General features: G+C 40.5%; 2 protein-coding genes across 2 annotated transcripts; one reads left to right on the forward strand and one right to left on the reverse strand.

The window, feature by feature from the left end:
• Positions 1–600: 600 nt before the first annotated feature.
• fend (forked end) lies at positions 601–11600 on the reverse strand. The gene is made up of 5 exons (XM_070288352.1): positions 11456–11600; positions 10494–11315; positions 3487–3534; positions 2411–2653; positions 601–2078 (listed from the first exon to the last, which is right to left on the reverse strand). Exons 2-5 carry the CDS (start codon positions 10713–10715, stop codon positions 1641–1643), a joined length of 951 nt encoding a protein of 316 aa, XP_070144453.1. The 5' UTR covers positions 10716–11315; positions 11456–11600; the 3' UTR covers positions 601–1640.
• Positions 11601–19308: 7708 nt separating this feature from the next.
• Positions 19309–25158, forward strand: Kap3 (kinesin associated protein 3). The gene is made up of 9 exons (XM_017170155.3): positions 19309–19659; positions 20060–20177; positions 21339–21504; positions 21558–21893; positions 21959–22095; positions 22152–22340; positions 22429–23925; positions 23992–24248; positions 24360–25158. Exons 1-9 carry the CDS (start codon positions 19355–19357, stop codon positions 24505–24507), a joined length of 3153 nt encoding a protein of 1050 aa, XP_017025644.1. The 5' UTR covers positions 19309–19354; the 3' UTR covers positions 24508–25158.
• Positions 25159–25587: the final 429 nt, after the last annotated feature.

The following is a 25587-nucleotide window of genomic DNA, read 5'->3' on the forward strand; positions in this document are numbered from 1 at the left end:
AAGGATAAAGAAATATGCGAGTAACGAAATTGGATATCCCTATTAAGACTACTAACTAAAATTAACTTATGATGGTCATATTATTTATATGGCAATGGTTACCGGAGTCTAGATCAGTGAGGCTGTAGACTCTAGAGTTTGTAAAGAAAAGAGCTGTGTGTTTTTGTTTGTTTTGTTATAAGGGAACTAGAAACGATTTTATTCTGATATCTTTTTGGAAGTTTACTAATTAATAACTACAACCATTGGAGTAGACACATTCTTGAATGCAATTTAAAATATATATTTAAATATTAAAGGAGCAACACTCCACTAGCTAACATTGGAGTTTGTTCTTTCCCCGCGTGGAACACATCTCTCGTCTTCTTTAAATCATAATTTAACAAAACAATTGCTTATATAAAATAAGAAAAAAAAAAGAAATTCGAATAAGTAAAACTTGTATCGTTTAATATTACATATAAATAAATTAATGGCTAAAATATTTACAGGCTTTTTGCGTAGCGAAGCTTTCCTTTACTCAGTTTAGACCTTTGATTTAACCGCATTTAACCATAGTTTAGTTTAGTTATCAGTTACTTGTGGTTACTCCTTCTCGTATTTGTTCTTCTATTTTTTTGTTTTTTGTTTTTTGTTTTTTACATGCTCAAGTACAGTGTAAGTCAGTTAATGTAGTTTACTTTGTTGTTAATTCCTTTTACTTGTTAATATAAACATTTAAAAATTTTGAAAAATATTTCGTTTTTTTGATTTAAGTTGTATTTGTTTGTTTAGCTTACTTTCATTTAGTTTGTATGATTTTTTTCTTTTCTGTTAAGATTAAAGACGACACAAATGGAAAAGAGAGATGCATGATATCTTAATTTCTTCTTGTTTTTACTTAGCATTCATTTGTTTTTAACGCGCGAGGTAAAAAAAAAAACAAATTGTAGCTTATATGTTTTTGTTTTTTTCTTCTTTTTTTTGCAAGCGAGCGAGCGACGACGATTGACGACAAAAATTTGTAGCAATTTGTTGCAGTTTAGTTTGGTGTATTTAGTTGGTTGGCCGCTGGCCCCTATATCTATATAATCATATAATATAATATATATGTATATATATCCATAACCGTAACCGTAAACGAATCTTTATCTGTATCTGCTTTTGTATCTTTAGCTTTATCTGCACTTGTTTCTCTAGCTGCTGCCTCGGCATGTATATAACTATGATATATAATATCTATATGTATATAGTAAATGCGTTAAGTGTATATATATATATATATAGTTGGTTTATATATAGAGCTATTTTTAGTATGTTAATCATGCGTGTGTATATATGTATATGACTGCGCTGGTTTGGCTTCGGGATCTACAAATGGCAGAGGATAAAACTTAAACTAAGTTGAGCTTGAATGCTTGACTGTCACTACTCTCCTCCACTCTAAACCGATTCGATCTGATCGATCTGGGGGATCCTGGGTCTCCTTCCTGGGTTTAACTAACGCGTGAAGGTAGCAGGATCAAGGAAGGTATGTAAATATGTACATTGTTGTCTTCGCTTCCGTTTGCTTTTTGCTTTTTGTTTTTTGGGGTGCAGAATATCACATAGTCAGACATCTATATATATGTATATATACGACTACAAGTTCTCCGGATGGCTTAGACGTGCAGCGTGGAGGCGTCCAGCGAGGAGGAGGAGTTCCTCGAGCACGAGGATCGCCCACCTCCCCCGCCGCCGCCGCCGCCTATTAACGTGGCCGTGTCCGTGTCCGCGCTGTCTGTATCCAGGTGATGGAAGCGCTTGCGTTGCGGGCGCAGGAAGAGGAACATGACCAGTAGGGCCAGGAAGAAGGCCAGAGCCCCAAAGGCCGGATAGACCACACCGCCCAGTTCACTGGGCGTCGGCAGGGCGCTGATGATGTATACCCGATCCGTTGGCCGGGTGTGTACAGTGTGCTGCGTATGCGACTCCGAGTGCTCTCGCGCCTCTGCCGATGGGTGTGATTCGGCCTTCGCTGGCATGGTCGTCGTCGTTGTGCCCACCAACTGGCTGGTGTCCACATTGAGCTTGATCGAACGGCGCATCAGTCCGGTGAGCTGTTGGAAACGAATTGGATGAAAAATAAGGCAATGATATTAGGTTTGGTTGGGGTTTTCAATAATAAAATCAAATTACAATATGAATTCGTTTCTTTTCATTGCAAAATTACTTAAAAATGTGTCTAAAACTATGTCAAAGCAAATTTATTAAAAAAAGACTTAAAATCGCTTGAAAAGATACCGAAAAGTATGCAATAAAATATTACAGCTTCCTAAAGTGTTCTGAAATTGTTGTTTTCGTATAGCGTTGCCTTCTTTTGGACACTATTTCAACTGCATCTCTCAATTCTTTCAATTTCAATTGAATTTCCCGAAAGAAGGACACTTACCTTGTGCTTGCACTTGACTTGAATGTTGTAGACGGTGTCCGGCCACAAGGAGAGCTCTGCCCGGGCGGTGTCCGTGAGCAGATTTCCGATTAGGCCGCCGCCGGACACCTCCCAGGTGATGAGGCACTGGCGCGAGGCATTGGCTATCATCTCGTCCCAGCCGATGTCCGTGAGGACCAGTGATTCCTGGCGCTGAGCCTTCAGGATCTTCAGCTCGAAGGGTGACACCAGCTTCTGGCAGCACTGTAGAGGGTCGTGTAAGTCCAGGACGAACAAGGACATCGCCGGAGGCAGGGCACGTAAAAGGAACAGAGACAGAGAGGAAAGTTAGCTATTTGTCAATTATTTCTTGTAATTATGTGGCACGCCCGCAGGTAGGCAATGAAATTTGTTCATCTTTCGGTTGCTCTCCACTTTTCCACTTTTCCGCTTTTCCCCCGAGCGACAGGCGTTTAACCCATTAAAGCCTGTCTGTTTTTAGAATAATTCATGTCCTTTCCCCGTGTAAGTGCCCCAAAAATGTTTACGGTTGGCAATTTGGGCGCCGAAACAAACCCTTTTCAGGCCACCCGCCGGTGGTGGCGGTGGGTGGGTTTTGGCATAATAAATGTAAATTTAATTTCGAGCATTTAAAAAGATACTCCTCTGTGGAGGAATTTTCAAATTGTATACCATTTATAATAAAAAGAGCGCGAGTGGCGCATAAAAAATGTTCCACTAACAAATTGCAATATATTTTATAGATGAAAATGTAAAGAATTATTAAAGAAGCTTTAGAACTCATTAACTTGAGTATTATTTTATGTTTTCCTTTCGCTTTTTGTCTATAATTCCCAACTGGGTCTAACGTAAACCTAATTCGTTTTTAAAGAAAATCTGTGAAATAACCTTCTACACAGAACACGGAAAGCAATGATGATTGCTTGATACAAAAGCTAGTAGAGAGAATTTATATACATACATATATATTTTTTTAGGACTTTGAAAAGCCAGTATTAATGGGTTAATGACATCGTTAGGCCGTCTAACAACCCCACACACTCGCGACACGGTATAAAAGAGATGGAGATACTTACGTTTGTGCAATCAGCGGAATCCTTACAATAATGCCAGTCCTTGGATAGCTGCAAAGAGCGACAAGAGGACAAAGTTAGTTAGTGGGCGTGGCCTAATCGAATTTTAAGTAAGCTAGGAAAAAGTAATCAGGCACAAGACCCCGGGCTGTCGGCCTGACAAACAACAAGGAGTCATCAGCAGCCGCAGCCTCCGCCAGGACCTCCTCCTATTCCTACTTTTACATCTTCTTCTCATCCTCGTATCTTGTAGCCTCAACAATAGACGCAAATTTGTAACTTGTAATAAAAGGCAAAACGGGCAGAAAAAAAGGAGAAAAAAAAAAAACAGTCTATGTAGATAAACACAGCAGCGGTCAAAAGGATACTGGTTAACGCGCTTTATGCCTGAGGATTTGAAATCATTGGAAAAGTTTTTAAGTAGTCATTACAAAAACCGCCAAGGAGGTAGAAAAATCTATTAAAAAAGGGTCGAATGGTATTCCACAAACTTAAAAATATAGCCGAGACGTAATTTATATGTAAATATAAATATAAAGTAGATATTATTATTGGAATAGTTCCAAATCTAAAATAAATTCAAGTTATAGAATATATATATACTTGTGGTTTTCACAACCAACTTGTCCTACCCAAACATACATATTTCCAAAATGATGAAAATCCCCAGTTTAAGGAAAATTGGTAAACACAATATAGCAATTGCTTTAACAATAGTTGACATTGTCTGTTACTTTAGCAAATTTCTGTAAATCCCATTGCAAGGCTCTGCCCCGCATCCTGTATACAGGCAAATGACCACAAACGTTTTGTGTGTGTGTCTCTATGGCGAATTGAAAATTTCACGCTCCCGGCAATGAGGATAATGAGGAGGATTGCCATGACAGGACGAAGGGAAGCACGCAGCACGGAGCAGGAGCAGGAGGATCGGGATCAGAGCCGGACTGCATGCTTAGCCTTTGTCAACTGTCGCCTTAGTCTCAAAAACAGCTGAACGGAACAAAATAGAACAGAACAGCGGGTAGTATCCAGTAATACTAAGGGCCACAACCAGGACTCTCCTTTGGTGCCTGTCATGAATGGGATTCGGAATGGCAGACAGACAGAGAGACAGACAGAGAGACAGTCAGAAAGACAGATGAATGGGCGAACGAGCCGACAGCGATTAGAGATGCCTGCGTGACAAATTGTTATGACTCGAAATTTACAATATTAAAAAAGAGAGAGAGAAAAATAAAAAAGCAAATCGACAAGGCCGGGCATCACACAATTCTTTGCGCATTCGTTGTCGCTTTTCGGGGAGAGGGTGAGGCTAAGGGTTAAATAACCCTAAACTCCATCCAATGTTAAATAGATTTATGGTTATTGCATTTGCCGACGGCATGAGATTTATGAAATCTTTAGCCACACATTCCCCCTCATATTGGTCATGCATTGGTTCTTTTTTGGAACATTCCTGGGATTGAATTATCAAGTTAAGTTTGAAAATCTGATATATATTCTTAAGAGTTAAGATTTAAGAATATTCTGAATTTTAATTTTCCAGTATTCTTAATATTTTAACTCAACTATTTCAGTTTAAAATGTTACCTCAAAGATCGTTCTAAGCTACTCTGATCTAGATCTTTTTTTGATCAGCAAAAATCGTTTATCTCACTGAAAAATCCTGGAAGAAAACTACATACAATTAGGTATTGACTTTGAGTCGAAGAACAACCCTAGTTTAAATGTAGATACACAGATTTTTATCTCACTTTAAAATCCCTACTTATACCAAAAGCAACTGCTGTGAAACCTTCGCTCTTCTGAAACCTTAAATCCCTCCCAGCTGCTGAATAATTCTTGCTCAACCTGAAAGAAAAATCGTTTGCGATGTTATCAAATTCTTTCTCTAATCCTTTAAATGCATCTCTCTCTCTCTTTTTCCTACTTAAAGATCGATCATTCAGCACGGTGCCATCGCTGGACACTGGGCTGCCATCACCTTTTGGGCCAACTTTGACGGCGGCACTTTGTCATCATTACACAATAAGGCGGCCGTCGGAGGAGGAGCAGCAGCAAAGAAAAATCAGGAAGGGCAAGGAGCAGTAGCAGGACCAAGTCCAAACCAAACCAAGCAGTTGTGGCAGATAAAAACGACGAATGCCAAAAAAAAAAAAGGAAAGGAAAATCGCAAAGACAACATATTTTCCGCTCAATTGAATTTTTGGCCTCTGAAGATGTAGAGGATGTAGTTGATGTTGATGAGGGGAGGTTGAGGATGAAGAATGAAGATGAGGCTGAGGGTGAGGCTGAGACTGAGACTGAGACTGAGGCTATGGACTGGGAACCAGGACGAGGCCTGAAACAACTTGGGCGATAAGTAACAACAATAAGGCGTTCAAATGAATGAGTAAACGAATGAATGACCAAATGACTGAATGAAAACGCTGAACTGGCTGAAAATCTTTGCCAGCAGCCGGCTTTTCCGTTTCCCTTTCCCTTTTTTCCTTTGCTTCCCTTCTCTTGGTGTGTGTGTGTGTGTGTGTGTGTTCACTGCTTTTTCCCCCCCATCCATAATTCCCACTCTGTACCCTGGTACTCTACCCTACCCTACCTGGCCCAAAATGTGTCTGGGCCATATAAATTAAACGCAGGCAGAGCGACAACTTTTACATGCAATTGCCCTGGTATTTCACACCCCGGCCACTCCGTTTCTCTTAGCTCTTAGCTCTTGGCTCTTATACACACACTGAGCGCTCGAAGAAGAAGTGTCAAAACTCCCACATCAAATGGGAATATCCCACCTTTGGAGGTTTAGGCCTGGGTTCAGAAAAAAAAACGTGTTCTTCAAAAGAAAACAGAAGAAAACAGAAGGTGCAGTAAGCCCTGATATATAGGTTCCATTTGTTTGTTTTCTTAGATTTGTAACTCCTTGTTTTCCAAAACGTTGGAAACATGGCTTTTCCTATACTAAAATAAGGATTATTTAATAGGTTTTTTTTAAGTTAGATAAATAAATAAATTATTGCTTTCTGATTTTATCACATCAATAATTTTTCTTTTATCAGAAAATGATCTCATCTATAAATTATATATGCATAAAATCTCTCTTTAAGGAAACATATTTTATTGTCAACTAAATTTTCGAACAGTGTGTGTGTGTGCACATGACTCCTTGGGCCACATAAATTACCAAAAAGTTGGGTCAGTCAGTCAGTTTTTTGAGCGTCTTTTATGAGACACGTACGCATACCGTAGATATATTCGATGATTCCACCACCAGCAGTGTCCCAACTACGTGCCTGGCATACATATACATCAAGATCGAATCTTCCGAACCACCCGGAAAAATCCGAACCCACCATAGCACCCAGGCCGGACGGACATCCACCCGAAAAAACACCCACCCACCCAACGCTTAAGAAAAAGTCTTTCATGGTGTTAATTTGGCGCTGATTGAGCAACGTATTCTCATTCGCATTCCCATTCTTTTTGGTCCTAAGTTCCACTGCTTTTTTTGGGGGTTGTGCCAAAGGATGGATGGATGGGTGGATTAGTTCCAGTTAGTCCTGTGAGACGACCATGAAATTAGCCCTGCCTGCACCCCTAAGAACTTTTGACTTTCGACCAGGCATCTTTGGGCATGCAGCCCTTGTCGCCACCCAAAAGTCTCGCTCCTCTCTCACTGTTAAGGGAACTTCAAAGGGCATAGCGGATGGAGGTGATGATGATGATGGCGATCAAGAATGCAGGCACGCAAGCGAAAAGCTTAAGTATTTCGTGCCTAAAGTCTGCAATTTTTTCTTTTTCAGGAATAATCAACAATAAGGATTGGTGTAAATAAAGCCCAAAAGCTTGGTTCAATTTAAGGTTATTATGGGGATTCATTTTGGCATAGTTGATTCAAGAGATTCACCAAAAAATAAACAAGGGATTGTTTTTAATAATGAATTCTAGAAATTCTAGTTATCAAATGAGTGTTTTTACACCCTTACCAGCTATTAGTGTTGGATGAATACTGTTTACTTGCATAAATACGTTCACTTGTTCATTTTTGTTTTTCAATAGAGTAAACTTCCTTCTATTACTCACTTGTTTATTGCTCGTGTTCACTTTTCATATACAGGCCACTGCGTACTGAATTTTAATGATTACAAAAAAGACTTTTGAGGTGTATATACACCTCTTTATTACAATGGTTACAACAAATTCTATTGAGGTTTACATAGACATATCCCGTTACTAAACAAAAATAGGCAAATTAGAGAAATTGATGTCGCTCTTCGCTTCTTCTCGAGTTAATTCAATAAACTTTTGGTCTATATTTAAAAGCAAGTTTAGTGTTTCCCTGAAACGATTTGAAGTGCCGTAGACGTAGACATACACTGTGTTGTCCAAGTGCCTTTGGCCTCTCGAGTTTCATCCATGTTTCTTTGTAAGTGTCGCCACAGCACTCATGATTCATGTGCACTCCTCGAGTCAATTGGGTTGAATGTGCCTGCTGCTCAGGTCGGTCTTAAGTTCCCCCAGTTCTTGAGTTCCTCAGTTCTCGGTTGGCCAGTTTCGCGGTCCCGGTGCCGGTGCCGGTGCTCACTTTATCTCTTCTAGCACGAAACCCGTACCGTACCGTACACCTCGTCGCCGAGCTCAGCTCGGTTTACTTGGAAATCGGAGATGATATTTATACTCTTGTGTTTATCCCACATGATTTATGTGTATGTGTGTGTGTGTGTGTGTGTGTGTGTGTGTGTGTGTGTGTGTGTGTAGGGAGTTGGTCGAAACGAATTGATATGAAAATTTGATTTGATTTTGTTTGATTGAAATTTATGAACAATCCATGGATGTCAGCATAAGTAGTATTCCTCCCCCTCTACTTTGGTATTGTTTTTTTTTCCGATATCGCTGACAGATCAGCGCACCAAGTTCCAGGAAGTCACGCATTAAAAACTCAACTGGTAAAATCTTTGGGAAAACTTTGCCGTCTTCGATTTCAATCCCATCGGGGGACGTAACATATTCAAAATTATTTCGGCGTGGATCGTTTACACGACAAAATGCGGGGGGAAGTCCCAAAACCAAATCCCCGGGGGTTTCAAAGTTTGTTTTTAGGGGAAACATAAGAAAGTGTCGCGTCTTAACATACATATTGAATGTATGGGGGGGTGGAGTTCAATTGTAGTGGCATTTTCACCTCGGATTTGTTTGTCCGGAAAGTTTTGTTATATGTATTGATTAGAGTTGCATTTATTGGGTGACTACTTTGATATTTTGTTAACTGGGAAAAGTGTTAACACAAGGCTTTTGCAATTGTCGAGTGAGGGGATTTCAGTTGCTATTGAATTCCTTTAGACTCTTCCTTTTGTTCTCATCCGAAATGTATAAAGTGTTAATCTGTAGGTTACCCAAATATGGTAAATCTATTCTATGGTATATATATTTATTTATTTTTTAATTTTTCTATGCCAAGTTCAATACTTTGAAATGTAAAATTTCATTGTTTTGCTCAACAGAGTCGTCAATCTTTTCTTTTGTAGGTGGTTTTTTTCTTGTAATTTATTCTGTAGAAACATTTCTCGGGAATAAGAAAATTTATGGTTATATTTCAAATGAAAATGTTGATAAACGACCACTAATTTATATGGATTAAGAGGTTACAGTTCCGTCTGATCATTTTTTTTTTAAGCTGTGCCCTCGAATGCTGTGAGCTTCTTTGTCATCAAAAGTATAGCCTTTTGTTCTTGCCACCTGCCCCAATTATTTAAAGGCTCTGGAGTCGTCTTCGTCAGCGGCTTTTTCACAAAAGTTCTTAAGGAGCGACCAATTCAACCCATTCCTACATCCATCCATTCATCCGTGATCCCTTCAGCTTCGCTACAAAATCGATTCGAAAGCTTTGCCTTCCCCGGAGCAAGCCATTGTCTATGGCCGTCTCAAATTGAATTCCCGATCTCTATTAGCGACGCTTGATGGCCACCCAGTTGACATCTTTCTACTCTGGCAACTGGCAACTGGCGGCTACCTGAAACAACCTTAATAACCGACAACAGAAGCAGCAGCGGCAATGGCTGCGATGTCAACCCGTAGATAAAAGATAAAGACTCAGCAAGAAACCAGAGGGGGGAGCGGGTATAAAAAATGACATCGCTCTTTGGTACCTTTACCTCTACCTCAACTTCTACCTCTACCTCTACCTTTGCCTCAGCGGACCATTGTCATTGTCATTGTCAGCGTCATCGATTCCCTAACCTTGAAGGTCGGGTCGGTGCGACTGCTGGTCCCTGCACACAGAGAAATGGGTGTGTCGTTCGTCCGCGACTAATGTGGAATGACCTCAATTAACGTGATCTTAATCCCATTACATTTTACCTGAAGGAAGAGCTCTTCGTGGGAAGGAAGGGAAAAGTACAATTTGGGTCATGATGTATGTACATATTTTTTAAAATTAAATTTGAATATTTAAAGTGCCTTTAGAACAAACAAAATTTGTATTCGTGAATTTAATTTGGATGTAAAAAATTGTATAAAAATGTACAAAAATCCAGGGTTAAGGCAGAAGGATCTATCAGTAATGCCACAGACATTATTCATTAAATTAAAGTAGCAATTAAATATTTAAATATGTACATATCATATTTTACTGTTTAAAAATCCCCAGAGAATGAGTTTAGTTTTTATTATTATCCCATGGCGGATCTCAGCACTTCCGACCTTACGAAATTGCACAGGAAAACGCCTACTTTGGCAATTGGCTTGGATGATCATCAAGGATCTGAATTGCAGGTGTGCTGTTTGCCCTTCTTTGATACCTATTTCTTGCTGTGTACAGACAATACCATATATCCCCGCCTCCGCTTCGGCGTGTGTTTTATATATCGCCGGTTGCTCAGTTGGGCATACAACTGTCCATCAAGACGGTCGTCTTGGATCGAAACGGATCCGATCGGGTCTTATCTTGGGTATTGGGTTTGGGTTTGGGCTTCAGCTTGGGTTATGGTTTCGGAGGAGAGACTTGGGACTCGAACTCTTACCTGCTGATAGCAACTTTGACGGCATCTGTTCAACTGCTTGCCGGCGAAGGAAGATGGAGGAGACGAGGCAGCGGCGGCGGCAGCGGCGGCTGCGGAGGAGGAGGAGCAGGAGGGGCTAAGGTCTACGGATCCTGCTGCTACGGATCCTGGTCGCGGTGCCTCCTCCTGGGCGAGGGACAGGGCGGCAAGTGCGCAGACCATCAAAGCAAGTGAGTGGAACATGTTGTTGTCGTCGGTCTCCTCGTTGTTGCTAGTTCGCTGCTTCCGCTGCTTCTCGTCCTTCTATACTATGGCTGCCACTCCCTCCTTTTTTGCGATGGGCGTGGGCGTTGACTCGTGTGTCCTGTGTCCTGTGTATGTTGTGCCTGTGTATGTTGTGCCTGTGCCTGGGCCTGAGCCTCTGAGTCGATGTCGGTGCGCCCGTGGGTTGTATGTTTGAGTATGTTGTGTTGTGGGTGTGGGCGTGCTCAGCAGATTGATTAATTGATTGATTTTGTTTGTTTATTTTCGTATCAAGTGGTGTTGCGTTCCGCTGTTGTTGTCAATATAACTGCAATCTCTCCACACTGAATTTCTCTCGCTCTCTCTCTCTCTCTCTCTCTCTGTTTCGCTTGCGGTTCCTCTCCGACTCTCTCTCCTGTGTCACCTCTCTCCGCCTGTTTGTTCTGTTCTCCTGCGTGTTGTTCTCTTCAATTTGTTTTATTTGTTTTTTGTTTTTTGCTGCCGTGTTGTTGTCGTCGGGTTAAGGAGGCGTTTTGACAAAGAGGCGTGGCCCCAGCCCCCAGCGCGCCTTGTTTGACTTTGTTATTCGAGGCACACCAACTAAGAGCACACACGTGAAAAAAAAAACAGTATGTGTAATTGTAGCGCAGCGATAAATACGAAAGACTACACCGAAAAGCACACCGAGAAAGGAGGAGGAAAGCACACAAACAAACAAACAAACAACAGCAATAACAAACACTCCGCGGCTGACGACGACGCGAACACGAGACAAAAGGTCCACGGAAAGAAAATAATGTATGTTCGTGATAAATCGAGCAATATGTGTATACGACTATATCTCCGACTGAACACAACAACCAGCGTCGTTGAGTGTCAATGCTGCTCTGGCGGACGCAACGAAAACAGAGCGAATCCGAATCCCCGAGCTCAAAGCAGCAGCAACAAAACTGAGCCAACCGAACGAACCAACAACTGTCAGGCTGCGAGATAGCAACCCAAGTGCCAGCAACCAATTCAATACAGTCGACTATGAGATGCCCTGTACTCAAGGGTGCATATTTCTCCATAAGATGTACACATAAAACATTTTTAAAATTTTAATTGACCACTTGCGTTAGCAATTGCCAATTTTCCCTTCAATCTAAGCTTAAACCCGTTGGGAATCCTAAGGCTGAAACCAAGTCTGGCAGACTGCATGCCAAACAACTGGTTAAGAACAAAACAAAAAGAACTACTAATGCCGATTTTCGAGGTTTGCTTTTGCCTCACATCGAAGCTTAGGATTCCCAACGGGTCTAAGCTTAGATTGAAGGTAATGTACACTGGGCTGTATTCTCTTTGTTCCAGCCTTTTTCCAGCCTTGGTCCTTGAAGCTGAGAGCAGCATTGAGCCCGAGCAGCGAACATGTTCGCATCAAACACATAGCTGCGCAGGGTCACCATTTCGGTAGAAGTTGCATGTAGGGTTGTTGAATTAAAAAAAAAATATATCGTATCGATGATATTTTTTTATCAAAAAATATAATGATATAATTTAAATATCCCTGCAAAATATCGACATATTTGATTTTTTTTTTTTTTGTTAAATAAAAATTTAAATTTAAAAAAAAATATAACGAGATATTGATATTTTGATATACTATCAACAACCCTAGTTGCATGTTGCAAGCGATGGAGTCTGTGAGTCTGATGGGGCCGCCTGTACCTTGTGGGGTGGGGTTGGGATTGTGGGGGTGCCCTGCCCCTGCCGAAGGTTGTGGTGTTCGTGGGGGTTAAGGTTGCACCGAGGTTGCCTTGGGTTTGGCTTGGTCGGTGTCTCACCGGATTGGATTTGGGTTTGGGTTTGGGTTTGCTCCGGGTTAGGTTCGCTAGCTAGCTCTTTGATGATAATGGGGTGGCAAAGGCGGAAAGCTGAAACCAAACGGTAATCTGCCTTGCTCTCCCTCTCCAGCTACTTCTCCCTCTGACTCTCTCCCTCCACTGCGGACATGCAGATGAATCAAAGCGGCCGCTGATTATAGCAACAATATGGAAATGCCGCTGCCATTAACCCCCTCCGGATGCCCGCTCGTCCTTGTATGTAGGGGCATTGTTTATTTATATTCCGTACATGTGTGTGTGTGTGTGTGGAGGTTTTTATAACCTCCATTTGCCAAAGTATAGTAAATTCTTTCAAAGCGTGTACTACATTTATTATTTAAGCCATGCTGCCCGCCTCGCTCCACTCTTCAGCTCTTCATCTCCTGCCTTTGCTCCTTCTCCTGCTCTTGATCCTTCTCCTGCCTCCGCTTTGTCCATTGTTTTAGTCTTTTCCTATGCCTGTTTTGCCGTATTAGCCGCTCCATCCGCAAGACACCCGTTGCCCATTTTCCCCTGCCTCTCCCCCTTTCTCGTAAGCCCCACTTCCCCTGTCCTTTGCTCCTTTACTTCAGGCGCCCCTCTCCTCCATGAAAGCGCCAAGTTTATTTGCATATTTTGACTTTTATGCGGCAAAAATATTACAGACTGCGCTGCCAGCAAACAATATCAGAACCTCTTCCTCTCCGAACACCACCAAAAACGTTAATAAAGCTAGAGAAAAGCGCGCGGGAAAAATGAAGCAAAAAAATTAGGATAATACAGTACGTCTTGCAAGAATCGAACGTGCTAATGTATATAATATGTTACTTAAAAATCGACTAATTTAATATATATAATAATAATGTCTGTTCTTTGGACAATTTGAAATCCGCCAAAGTAGTTTCTGACGATGTAAATATGTTTATATATTTAATTAATAAATTATTGTTTTTTTGTTAATTTATTTTGTTAATTTATTTATTTTATTTATATTTTTATTTATTGCAAACTACAAGGGTATAAACATAATGGCTTACTTGTTATTTACATAATTGTTTATTTATATAATTGCTACATTTGAGCGGAAAGTGGCGAATTTCTTAAAATTCTCAACTAGTTTTTGCAAATACTACATTTAATTATTTGAAAATTAGAGTTTTAAGGAATTTATTTCCAATTATGGGAGTTCCGACTGTTTAGGCAAAAAGTGAAGTGGAGATGGAAATGGAACTGAATGGGGAAGCAAAAACAAAATATTTTTTCCTCATTTTTTTCGGGAGCGGTGTCCGGGAAAAGTTTGAATTTTGGGGCTCTCGGCTTATGACTCCATTGCAACATGTTGCATGTTTGAAATTGCAAAAAAAAAAATAAATATATATATATATTAAAAAATAGACGAAAAAGAAACCAAAAATATGAAAAGAAATGCCGCAAAGAAAGCAGCAGAAAACCGACAACGACAATAACAACAAAGGAGAAATAAAGCCGATGTTGATATACACTTCAAGGTCCTTATATTTTATAATATAAAATATAAAATATATAGTAATCTAGTTTCTTTTGTTGACTGGCTCCGCCGAGCTTAACACTCGGTGCCCATGATGCTGATGCGGTACAAATTGCAGACCAAAGTCATGAATACCCTGCGGCGGGGTATATAGAAAATAGACAAGGTGGCTTCACAATTTATGCGCCCATGGCGAGCCATTTGCAGTGCTCAACTTTTTTGTACATACAACTCTCTCGTTTACTTTAACCCTCCATCCAACCAACCAGCCAGCCAGCCAGCTACCACCGCCCCCTGACCCCCCTTTCTGGCTTTTCCCACACCCCTATGCCATTTCCATTTCATTCCGCCGCTCTTTGAATTTCCATTTTCATTTTGCGGCTGCCGCAATTGACTTTGTTGTTGCGTGTGGCGGCCATCCAATAAATATAAAGAGGGAGGCAGAGTGAGAGCGAGAATCGTCCTGGGAGCCTGGGAGGGATGGGGGTAGGGAGGTAGGGAGGATGGCGCGAAAAGGCCGTTAAGTTTGCCGCAAACAACATAACGGCGATCGCGAGAGCACTACTTACCGTTGGTCACCATGTATAGGCAGTTACTGCAGTGGTTTCCTCCTGACTGATGCTTTTAGGTAGGGTTTTTTTTTTGTTTATCAGAGTCTCTTCTAAAAATTAAAAGCTATTCACGGTTTTGAGAGAATTACAAAAACATGATGCATCATTTCAGGAATAACCAGTTGTGCACACTGAGTAAAAGGGGGTAGGTTCTTAAAGGAACTGTGGTTTGAAGAGCCATCTTGTTATGCTTAATAATTTTAGGAAGTAAAGAAGAAATATTCGACCCTACACAGTTGTTGCTTAGCATCAACAGCCTATTCCATCTAGTCATTTAAAAAACATTATAACTTGTTTACTTATTATATTATTATTGGTTTTTAATTCTCTGTTTTGTTACTAAAACCATTATTGATTAAGCTAATTTCAACAATTCCTTAAATGTTATTAACTATTACTTGATATTTATGAAATATATCAAGTAATAATTGCAACCATTTCTCTTAGTGTATAAGCCATGCTACAAATACAAACATTCCCGCATTGCACTTGCTTTAGTTTCAGTTCGAGTTTTGATTTACGCACTGCGTAACGCATTTTTAAAATCACAACCGGGGAAACTTTTCCGTAGCTTCTTCTCTGACCATCTTCCAATGGTCTCCCCTCTGTTTCCACCAGTCATCTCTCTTGCCCAGCAAATCCAAAGTCCGGCAGCAGATGGGCGCTTCCGGCGGAGCATTAATGAGCGGGGGGAGCAGGGAGCTGGGAGCGGGTAAAAGGGAGTGGGCCGACATGTAAGTAGAAATGAAAATGAAGCACAATGAGCACATCCGGCTCTGGGAGAGGAACGGGGGAGTAAATAGCGATAGGGGTAAGCCTATATACACAGGAAAACAATATGTAGCGAAATGATCGATTTTAATTTAATTAAAACAACTAGAGAATAAGGTAAACTTTGGAAAGCTGAAGTTTATATACCCTTGCTCTTGGCAAAATTAAGCACAACTTATCATAAGCATTATATTATATATATACATCCATAAATATTTATACATTTTTGTATTCTTTTCGTATTAATTTTCGAATCTTTCCCAAAGTTTTTCTATGTCATATATATATACCTATATCATTCTATTTTTCAGAGTTAAAAACAACGAAGTTAGAATTTTTTATAATATTTTTCCACTTTTTTCTATATACATAAGTTATATAATAACTTCCAAACTGGTTCCTAAGTTTCAAAGTTTTATGTACAAAAAAGTTGTGACGAAAAATCTACTTAAACTAATATTCTTTTCGTTAAAAGGCACAGACGCACTCGCACAATCGGACTTGTCTAGATCAACTCTGCTGTTGAGGATGATCCAGAATAAATACTTCAGAGAAACTTCTATTTTGTGTTCAACTTGATCATTAATTATATATATTTTTTTTTATTATGTTTGTATTTTCATATTATATATATTTTAATTTATTACATTTTTTATTAAGCTATATGTCTTTTTATATTTATTTATTAAAATTATAATCATTGTACTTATTTTTTCGAGTGCCAACGCATGTCTGGGGGCAGGGGTTAGACTTTGGTGTCTCAGACAAACAGGCTGCATTTGGCCCCACTCGGAAAATTGTGTTGGAAACCCCCAATCCCCCCTCTCCCCCCACCGTTCGACTACCAGAAATCGCTGGCCAAGCGAGAGGCCATTAAGAAATTTCAAATTCTTGAAAAATTAGCAAAGAAGCTGAACGGGGGAAAAAAATATAAAAGAAAGAATCAGAGCGGAGAAGAAAGCGAAGCCGAACTCTTTGCCGAGTATAATTAATGGAATTTTTGAACTTTTAGTGCAAAATGCCTGGGAGACAACTGCTTGAACAGCATTTTCATTGATGCTCATTCCCCCCGCCTCGCTCCACAAAAATAAATTTGTCGTCGACTCTGGCAGATTGTTGCAAGTTGCAGCTCGGACACATGCAGCAGCATCCGTGTCCCCCAGCCCACCGAATACCAGCCCCCCAAAATACCAGTCGTTGTGAATGAAAATAGAGCAATTTGCATTATTCGCATTCGAGCAGATTTCGCCTTAATGAATTGCACACGACTTGCCAAGAAATAAAGATGAGCACAAAGTACGGAATGGTAAATGAGACACGTCTGCATCTGTCTGACTTGGCACTTTGTCTCGTGGCTAGGGGTTGGGGTTGGGTTTTGGGGTGTATATACACTCATAAAAAGTGTTGAATTTGTATGCCTTTAGATAATTTTATTGTTGTATTATTTTTAGATATTACAAAAAGAAATAAATATCAAATAAACTTGTCATAAAATCAAATCAGCTTTCTAGTTTATCCGATCGATAAAGACTAACAGAGTGCTGTTAAACACCGAATCGGATTGTAAAGAGCAATTACTATTCAAATAGCGTTATAATATATCCTAGTCTTCTGTCTGCAAACTATATCCAATCAGCTTTTAATTTATCAAGCCGAAAAAGACTTGAAAGGGTTTCTGTTAAAGTTGGTATAGATTGGCAAATGGAGAAGTTTTAGCATGCAGATTTTTCAGATTTTAAAAATATTTTTTAAATATAAATGCATATTTTTCACAGTGTACATATTTACATATGTATTTATGTATATAACTACATAGTAATACCCATACCCCCAGAGATCCCCGATGTCTGATCTGATATTGGGGTGTTTTTTTTTTTTTTGTTGCTTTTGTTTTTGCATGTTTCTGTGTCTGTGGCCCGGAATCCGGAATTCATCTCCATCAAAGTTAATGCGAAATATAATTTGCATTCGGTGGGCCCGTGTGGATCGCCAAGTGAAAAAGCCACCAACAGCTGTGCATTTGATTCGCCATTTTTCGTTGTCAAAAATAAATAAGTGAAACTAAAATTATGATAGGAAAAGTCGAAATTTGTGATACTCTTGCAAACTAAAATATTACTGTTCAAATTTTATTGAAATAAAAACTTTCTGTTAAAAAGAGCAGGAACTCTCTCTTCCTGTCAAGTCTTTTTCGGTTCGGTAAATAACAAAAGTAGTCAACAAAGAAGAAAAGCTCAAGCTATTAAGTTGAAAAGCACTATTTTGTCTAAAATTTTATTGGATTTCAAATCCCATTTCTGCTATTATCAGATTGTGATATGTACATGTGGTAGCTTAATCTTACCAATATGCATGTACTCGACTTTAAGGGTATCTGCCAAAAAAAAAAAAGGAGAACAAATGAACAAACGAGCAATAACTCATGTCAGCATGTTCATTAAATGTGCTACGTTTGTCCATTGACTGTCGAGGCCTACTGCTGCCGTTTACAGACTTTTTGCCCAATGTCAGTTGCACTTGCCTCCCAAGGGGGCGGGGCAGGGCAGGGCAGTGCAGAGCCGGGTGGGCGGGGTGGCAAGGGTAATATGTAGGCCGTCGTATTTTATTGTCTATGTGCGCATATGGTCAGCTCATTGTGCAGTCAGTTGTATTGCCATTATCATCTGCGACAGCCATCAGCGAGCGTGCTCATCGTGCGGCGATTAATGCAACCCCATTCATCCTTCGTCCTGCGTCCCTTATCCAGTTATAGCTACGTGTTACATCTATCACAACAGCTACGTTGCTTTGGGGGTGGGAAATCGCTGTGAAAATGTGAAAAACTGCCTTTGCTGACATTTGTCCCAACTGCACATGTGGCTGGTCCCTCGGGGGCCCAATGATATTAATGCCGCCTCCGAACAACAACGACAACAACAACAGCAGCAGCAGCAGCAGCAGCACGAAAAAGAACAATAATGGCAAGTCTGGGATTGATTTAAGCCAGCTGCGGCGGCGGTGACTGCATCAAAAACACATATCCAACACTCCACATAATTCCCGTGCAGCGTCCAGAGCGGAGCAATTTGCACTTCGGCCGGATTATGTTTCGGTTGAGAGATAATGAGTCTACATATGTAAATATTTATGTGCTATGGCACAGGGAAAGAAACGATATGAGCATCCGATTTTTTGTTTTGTTTTGTGGGTTCAGAGCAAATACATATGTATGTACGTAGTTTCTATATAGATAAAAAGGGGTACAGAAGGTTTAGTGGACGAGTTTTAACCAAATTTACCCTAGAAACACTATCACTATTTTGTGAACCGGGTTAGCTAGCTCTGTACAAAAAGAAATAAAAGGTGGTTGACATGAAAAATTTAAATTATAGTATAAATATTATATCATTATTTTACTTTTACCACAAAAGGTCTTCAGGTGTTGTACAAATACAAAAAAAAAAAACGAGGAATTATAAAATCTAACCAAAAATGAGTTGATTAGAACAAACAGATAGTCTTGGTCAGGTGTAGTTTGTGAGATTCTCCGTTTTTTATTTTTATTTCGCTGGTTTGCTCATTTAAATGTATAAAAACGATCTGGCAGCCCTAAAAATTGCCGTTAGCTAGCTAAGTTCGCCACCTATTTATCTGAGACTCACACTTTCTCTTACAGAAAGAAAACAAATAATCAAATAGTATTCTAAGAACAAATTTTCATTTTTATAAGCTTTTTATCAACTCTACATACTTGTTCTTGTTCCATAAAAAAAGTGTTACATTTCTTAACAGGAAAAAAACAAAGTTTCAAATCGGTTCTCCAAAATAATATATCGATATATCGCAACTCAACACACCGATGAAACATCGATTGAATAAACGATTTTATTTGCACCTCTAGTTCCAATTGGATCTGTCGTCGCATGTCGCATGCAATTTGTTTTGTTAATTTTCCAAATAATCTCGGGCTTGGTGCTGCTGCCAATTGTGATACACTACATCTATTACATAATAAATGCGATTGCCGGCGATTTGTGGGAGCAAAAGAGAGCCCAACAAAGGCAATTGCTGCTGCAGAAAAGTGTCGTTAGTGCGGGCGCCGCAGTTACCGTTATAAGCCCACCGTTGCCTTTGCCCACCTCCAAAGTACCAACAGCCGCAGCAGCAGCAACAACAACAAAAGCAGAGCATTCTTCAACAATGCAAACAAATGATGACGCCAAGTTTATTAAAAAGTGCGTATGTATACAGTGCCCAGTGATTGTGTGTGGGTGTATGTACAAGTGGCAGAACAAAAGAAATAGCGAAAAAAGAAGCAAAAAAGAAACCAGAAAGATACACTAAAACCCACTCACCTTGCCCTGTCTCCCTCTCTCTCTCTCTCCCACTCGCGTGTTGTTGTTATTGATTTTCCACTTGCCGCAACCTTTTGTTACCCTGTCTGTGTGAGTGTGTGTTTGTGTGTGAGAGAGAAGAACACCAAAAATAACAACTTGCAACGGGACATTACTCACTCAGAGGAGAGAGACAAGGAGCACATTATTACCTCATTACGCATTGACCGCATAATTTATGATTGATCCAACAACAATTTCTCTCCAAACAACAAATGAAAAACGGATAAACAACAACCAGGCGGTGGAAAGGCGGATCCATTGAGCCTCATCCCACGGACAAGGCGCTGATTGTCAACTACCAATTGGAGGCCACTGTCTTTGGGGAGCCCAACAACCCAATGATCGAGGAGAAGAAGGTAAGCTAATTAGTTTTAGATAGAATATATATATACTGGCGCCACAAGTTGGGTATTCCGAAATATTGCAACGAAGAAGATAAAGCATACAATCCCTGCTCTTAGCAATTGAGTCATGGAAGCTAATTGGAAAATGATCTTCTAATTCGAAAAACAATTCTAAATTAGTTTATATTCGGTTAACAAACAAAGCTAAGCAGTTTCAAATTTAAATGTTTTTGTGTTTTACATTTTGACAATTTTAATTTTAAGCCTTGTAAAATTTATAAAATTTTAAATTAATTTTTAAAATATTTTATTAATGCTTTACTATTTGGTAAATCTTACAGAAACTATTATTTTATAATTAAAAACAATAGCAGCTTAAAGAAACAGTCGTATTTAGCCATTTTCGCTGTGTAGGGTTAAGGGTTGTGGTGGGGGGCAGGGGGCAGGGATGACATTGAGCCGGGGGGCCAATCGATAACGTAACGGGGTCGATGACGGGTCGTCTCAAGTATCGAGTAGTGGCGACTAAGTAGCTTGTAAATGAGTAATCGGACGATACCCAAAAAAGGTTGGCGGGTCGGGTAAATAACCTCAATTCACGTTTTCTTGCCTCTTTTGCTTTTGGTTGCTTTTCGTTGATTGTTCATGACCAAAAATACATAAATAGTTACTCAAATACATTGTTTATTTACCTGAAATCTTGCCAAGCGTTAAATTGTTATGGAAGATTTCAGAATTCGATAAGCGAAAACTATTTCCTGAATTTTCAAACTAAAATAATCATAATGATACAAATATAATAACTTTGGTGGTAAATCTATATGTTTATAAATACCTTAATAGGTGAGCAGGGTTTGTTTAAATATTCAATAATTAAATGCGATATTTTTCTAAATTAAAAAATTTCGATTATGTACAATTTTTTCGATATGATATTTAGGGCGATATTATTTTCAGATCTATAAAGAACTATCTATAAAATCTATAATGTAAATCCATATATAATTTAAATTATTTTATTTTTCGATTTTAACCGAATTTAATCGAAATTTTTTTGAATTTTTTTGAAAAAATCGATTTACAGAGATAGAAGCTTTTATACTTATTAATAACTGTACCTAAAAATAAAAGAAAATTGCTTTTCCGCTAATATCTATAATATCTATATATTAGCACTGTCAGAAAATCATTCGACTTCGATCGCTGAATGCCAAAACGGATCCAGCGGCTTTGGCCCGCGAGGTGGTAGAGAAATGCGATCTCATTCACAAGTCCCAGCTAAATGACGTCGAACAGATTATCTTTTACCTGAAGAATCGCAAGGATAATGCCAGCAATGGTAATATACCAGCGAGTTTATACTGGGAACTCAACTAACTTGATATTCCCTAGATATTCCGGACAATAACACTCACAGCCGAAGATCGGCGGCGTTGCACAACTCACATACGCGCTCCTCGGCCAGATCGCACAGCAGCGTGGCGGCCATGACGAGCAGCACTGGCGGGGGCAGCGTCACAGGCGGCGGATCAGTGGCCGTAACCACCAATGGCGGTGGCTCCAGTGCACTGAACGCCGCTCCACAGCCCACAGCGGATGTGTCCATCAACAATATTGACGAGTATGTGGAGCTGCTGTACGAGGAGCTGGGTGAACGGATCAGGGGCTCAGCCATGATCCTGCAAATGGCACGAAATCCGGATAATCTTGAGGAGCTGGAAAAGAATGGTTAGATCTTGGCAGATTTATTATTATTATTATGTATTAATTTAATATGTATTTTGTACTTGCAGAAGCCTGCCTCAGCGCCTTATCGCGAGTGTTACGCGAAGACTGGCGCAAATCTCTGGATCTCTCCACCAACATTATCTACATTTTCTTCTGCTTCTCCACCTACACCAAGTTCCATCCACTGATTGTGCAATACAAGGTGAGGAGAGGCTTGAATATATATATTCATATATATTGATATTTGTTCTGTCTTAGATCGGATCTCTTTGCATGGATGTGATCGACTATGAGCTCCGTCGCTATGAGACTATGCGGAATGAGCTGGATGTCCGCAAGCAGCCGAATGGCTGCTCCACTCCGCACTCGGCAAAGGCCAGCAAGGAGAAGTTGAATCGCAGCACCGACGACTTTCTCGACATTATGAACGAGGAGAAGCCCAAGGAGGTAAGTCAAATAATTTGAATTTAATAATGAAATTTTAAGAATATATTTTAAAAACATAAAACTAATAGTAAATATATTTAATTTTCAGATGGAACCACCGCGTCGTCGCATTCCAGAGCTTAAGCAGCGTCCCAAATCGGGCAACTGGAGCAGCTTCCATGGCTCGATGTCGTCGTCGCTGATCAAAAGCCAGATTCTCAATAGCAGCTACCACGAGGCTTTGTGTGCCGGCGCTGTCGATTCGCCCGTAACAGCAGCTCCCGCTGCGGTTCCCGCTGAATTCAAGGCGGCGGCCCAGAGTCAGAGCAACGAATCACTGGATCGTAACGATCCCAAGGTGAAAAAGGAGGAGATTGATCGGCTGAACAAGCAACTAAAGATCTTCGCCAAGAAGCAAGAGCAGCTACTGCGCGTGGCCTTTTACCTGCTGCTGAACATGGCCGAGAATGTGAAGCTGGAGGAGAAGATGCGCCGCAAGCATATTGTAAAAATGCTGGTCAAGGCGCTGGATCGCCAAAATATCGACCTGCTGATGCTAGTGAGCACCTTCCTCAAGAAGCTTTCGATTGTTGGGGACAACAAGGACGAGATGGGCGCTTTGAACATTGTGGCCAAGCTGCCGCGATTGTTTCAGAGCACGCACATTGATCTGGTGCAGGTCACCCTGAAGCTGGTCTTCAACCTCTCCTTTGACGGGGGACTGCGTCGCAAGATGATTGCCGCCGGCTATCTGCCCATGCTGGTGATGTTCATCAACGATGAGAAGCTCCACGGCATCGCTGTCAAGATCCTGTACCACATGAGCCTGGACGACAAGGTGAAGGGGATGTTCACCCAAACGGAATGCGTTCAAATGGCCACCGATGCCATCATCCTAAACCTTAATGTCAAGGTCGATCTGGATCTCATTGCCCTGTGCATTAATCTGTCGCTAAACCGTAGGAATGCCCAGATCATGGTCGAGGGCCAGCGCCTCCATAGCCTGATGGATCGAGCATTCAAGTACCAGGATGCGCTGCTGATGAAGCTGCTGCGTAATCTCTCGCAACACGAATCCCTGCAGCCGCAGTTCATCGACTATGTGGGCGATCTGGCGCGCATCCTGACCATTTGCGACGACGAGGCCTTTATTGTCGAGTGTCTGGGCATACTGGGGAATCTGGCCCTCACCGATTTGGATTACTCGCAGATCCTGCAGAACTTTCAGCTGATACCCTGGATCCGGCAGCTTCTGGTGCCGTGCTCCCGACTGGATGATTTGGTCCTGGACACCATCGTCTATCTGGGTACCTGTGCCTGCGATGAACTGTGCGCCTTGCTCTTCTGTCGCGCCAAGGTGGTCATCTCGCTGATTGAGCTGCTGAAGGCCAAGCAGGAGGACGACGAGATTGTGCTGCAGATAATCTTTGTGTTCCAGCAAATACTTCGCCACGAGAGCACCAGGGAGTACATGATCAAGGAGACCGAGTCGCCGGCCTATCTCATCGATCTCATGCACGACAAGAACGAGGAGATCCGCAAGGTGTGTGACTATTGCCTGGACATAATCGCCATCAGCGACAGTGAGTGGGCCAAGCGCATCAAGGTGGGTTGCCTGGATAACCAGTGGGCCAGAAATACCCATTGCCAGTTTCTATATTCTCAATTGCAGCTGGAAAAGTTCCGAAATCATAATTCGCAATGGCTGTGCATGGTGGAGTCGCAGCAGGATCAGGATAATGAGCAGGACTATGCCGATCAGGAGGATGAGTGTGACAACGATCTGGACACGTACCTGCGATCCGAGTATTTGGACAACTGCAACGATCTCTACAACAATGACAATGCCGACAATGACAGCAATAGCAACAATAGCAACAATAATCCGGCCAGCCCGGCCATGTCCACCTACAGCAGGCCACTCAGCACGTGAGTTTTGTGCAGTTTATACATACATATATACATATAGATTTAACGATTTTCTGCAAACTCCATCTTCATATTCAAATTTTTGTAATATCTATTTCCCTATTTCCCCAGTTATCGGCGCAGTCAGGATCTCGATGATCTTTACAACATGACCTCCAGCTCCAAGTCGCAGGGCTCGTCCAGTGATAATAACTTTATGTTCAAATCGAACAAATCCCTGGATGCCGACGGGCTGCATGAGGAACTGTTGATGGCTTAGAGCGCCAACCCAAACCCAAAACCGAAACCGAAATCGATCAAATTTTGAATTAAGACGCTTCTGCAGATGTTCGTTCCCATTGTACATGTTTAGTCACAAGTCTTTAGGCTTATATTATACATGCGACTTTTAGGATATATATATATATACACTATATATATGTACTATATATGCACGCTTTGTTAGTCATTAAAGTTAAATGGTTTTTAGCGACGCGGCCCATTTTGTACTCAAGACATTCAAAATCGAGTGACGAGTTACGAGTCTTAACTTTAATCTTCGGTTACGCTTTACTCATTTACCTATTGTATACTGTTTATTTGTTATTTATTAGTGCATAATTTGTAATTTATTGAGGCCTTGTGACGCGCTTTGCTTCTCCTTAAGTCATCATCACCCGCAATGCAAATGCAACTATTGTGCAATATTATCTCTCACTGAAAAGTATTACGTCAAACGTTTTTTAGTTGTAAATACTTGGTTGTTTTTTTACTGACCGCTCTCCTTAATTTTTTATGTTTATTATTGCTTATACACCTAACCTAACGAACGAAAAAGTCAAATTGTAATATTATTAATGGGTGGCAAAAACTAAAAATAAAGCCCAAATGGAAAAAATATACAAAGCTGTACTGTAAATGTGTTTTAAAAGTTTAGTTTTATTTTTGTCTAATTCACCTGTTGATAATGGGTAAGAAAAAGAACACAATGGCTCAACAAACTGCCTTTCCCTGAGATCCGTAGAGTATATATAACACTTTTCAGACAAATACGTAACTGCAATCTCAATTATACAGATTACCTATATATTTTTAAAGCTGTTTTGCTAGAACCAAGTAGGTAACACACCAAAGTGGTTAATGGTTTATTTGTATGTAAGTATCGGAGCTCTTAAAACGGATTCCACCATTCCTCTCGCAGAGCAACTAATTAAAGACTAAAAGTTTCTCTCTTTTGACAAAGAATCGGAATTTCCGCATTAGATTCGCTAAATGCTCAAAAACGGACGCGCAAACGGACGAATAGTATAATGAGTATTGCATATTCTCAGGATTATACCCGATAATGAGAAAAAAATAA

Source organism: Drosophila kikkawai, chromosome X, assembly GCF_030179895.1.
Source record: "Drosophila kikkawai strain 14028-0561.14 chromosome X, DkikHiC1v2, whole genome shotgun sequence".
In the NCBI taxonomy this organism is placed as follows: domain Eukaryota; kingdom Metazoa; phylum Arthropoda; class Insecta; order Diptera; family Drosophilidae; genus Drosophila; species Drosophila kikkawai.

Bases quoted from the DNA above. Each gene is read 5' to 3' on its own strand.
- fend (XM_070288352.1), bottom strand. From the start codon at position 10,715: ATGTTCCACTCACTTGCTTTGATGGTCTGCGCACTTGCCGCCCTGTCC. The intron at 3,535-10,493 runs GTAAGAGTTCGA...CGCTCTTTGCAG, and splicing joins GTCAAAGTTGCTATCAGCAG to CTATCCAAGGACTGGCATTA. The intron at 2,654-3,486 runs GTAAGTATCTCC...GACCCTCTACAG, and splicing joins ATTCCGCTGATTGCACAAAC to TGCTGCCAGAAGCTGGTGTC.
- Kap3 (XM_017170155.3), top strand. From the start codon at position 19,355: ATGCAATTTGTTTTGTTAATTTTCCAAATAATCTCGGGCTTGGTGCTG. The intron at 20,178-21,338 runs GTAAGCTAATTA...TCTATATATTAG, and splicing joins CAATGATCGAGGAGAAGAAG to CACTGTCAGAAAATCATTCG. The intron at 23,926-23,991 runs GTGGGTTGCCTG...TCTCAATTGCAG, and splicing joins AGTGGGCCAAGCGCATCAAG to CTGGAAAAGTTCCGAAATCA.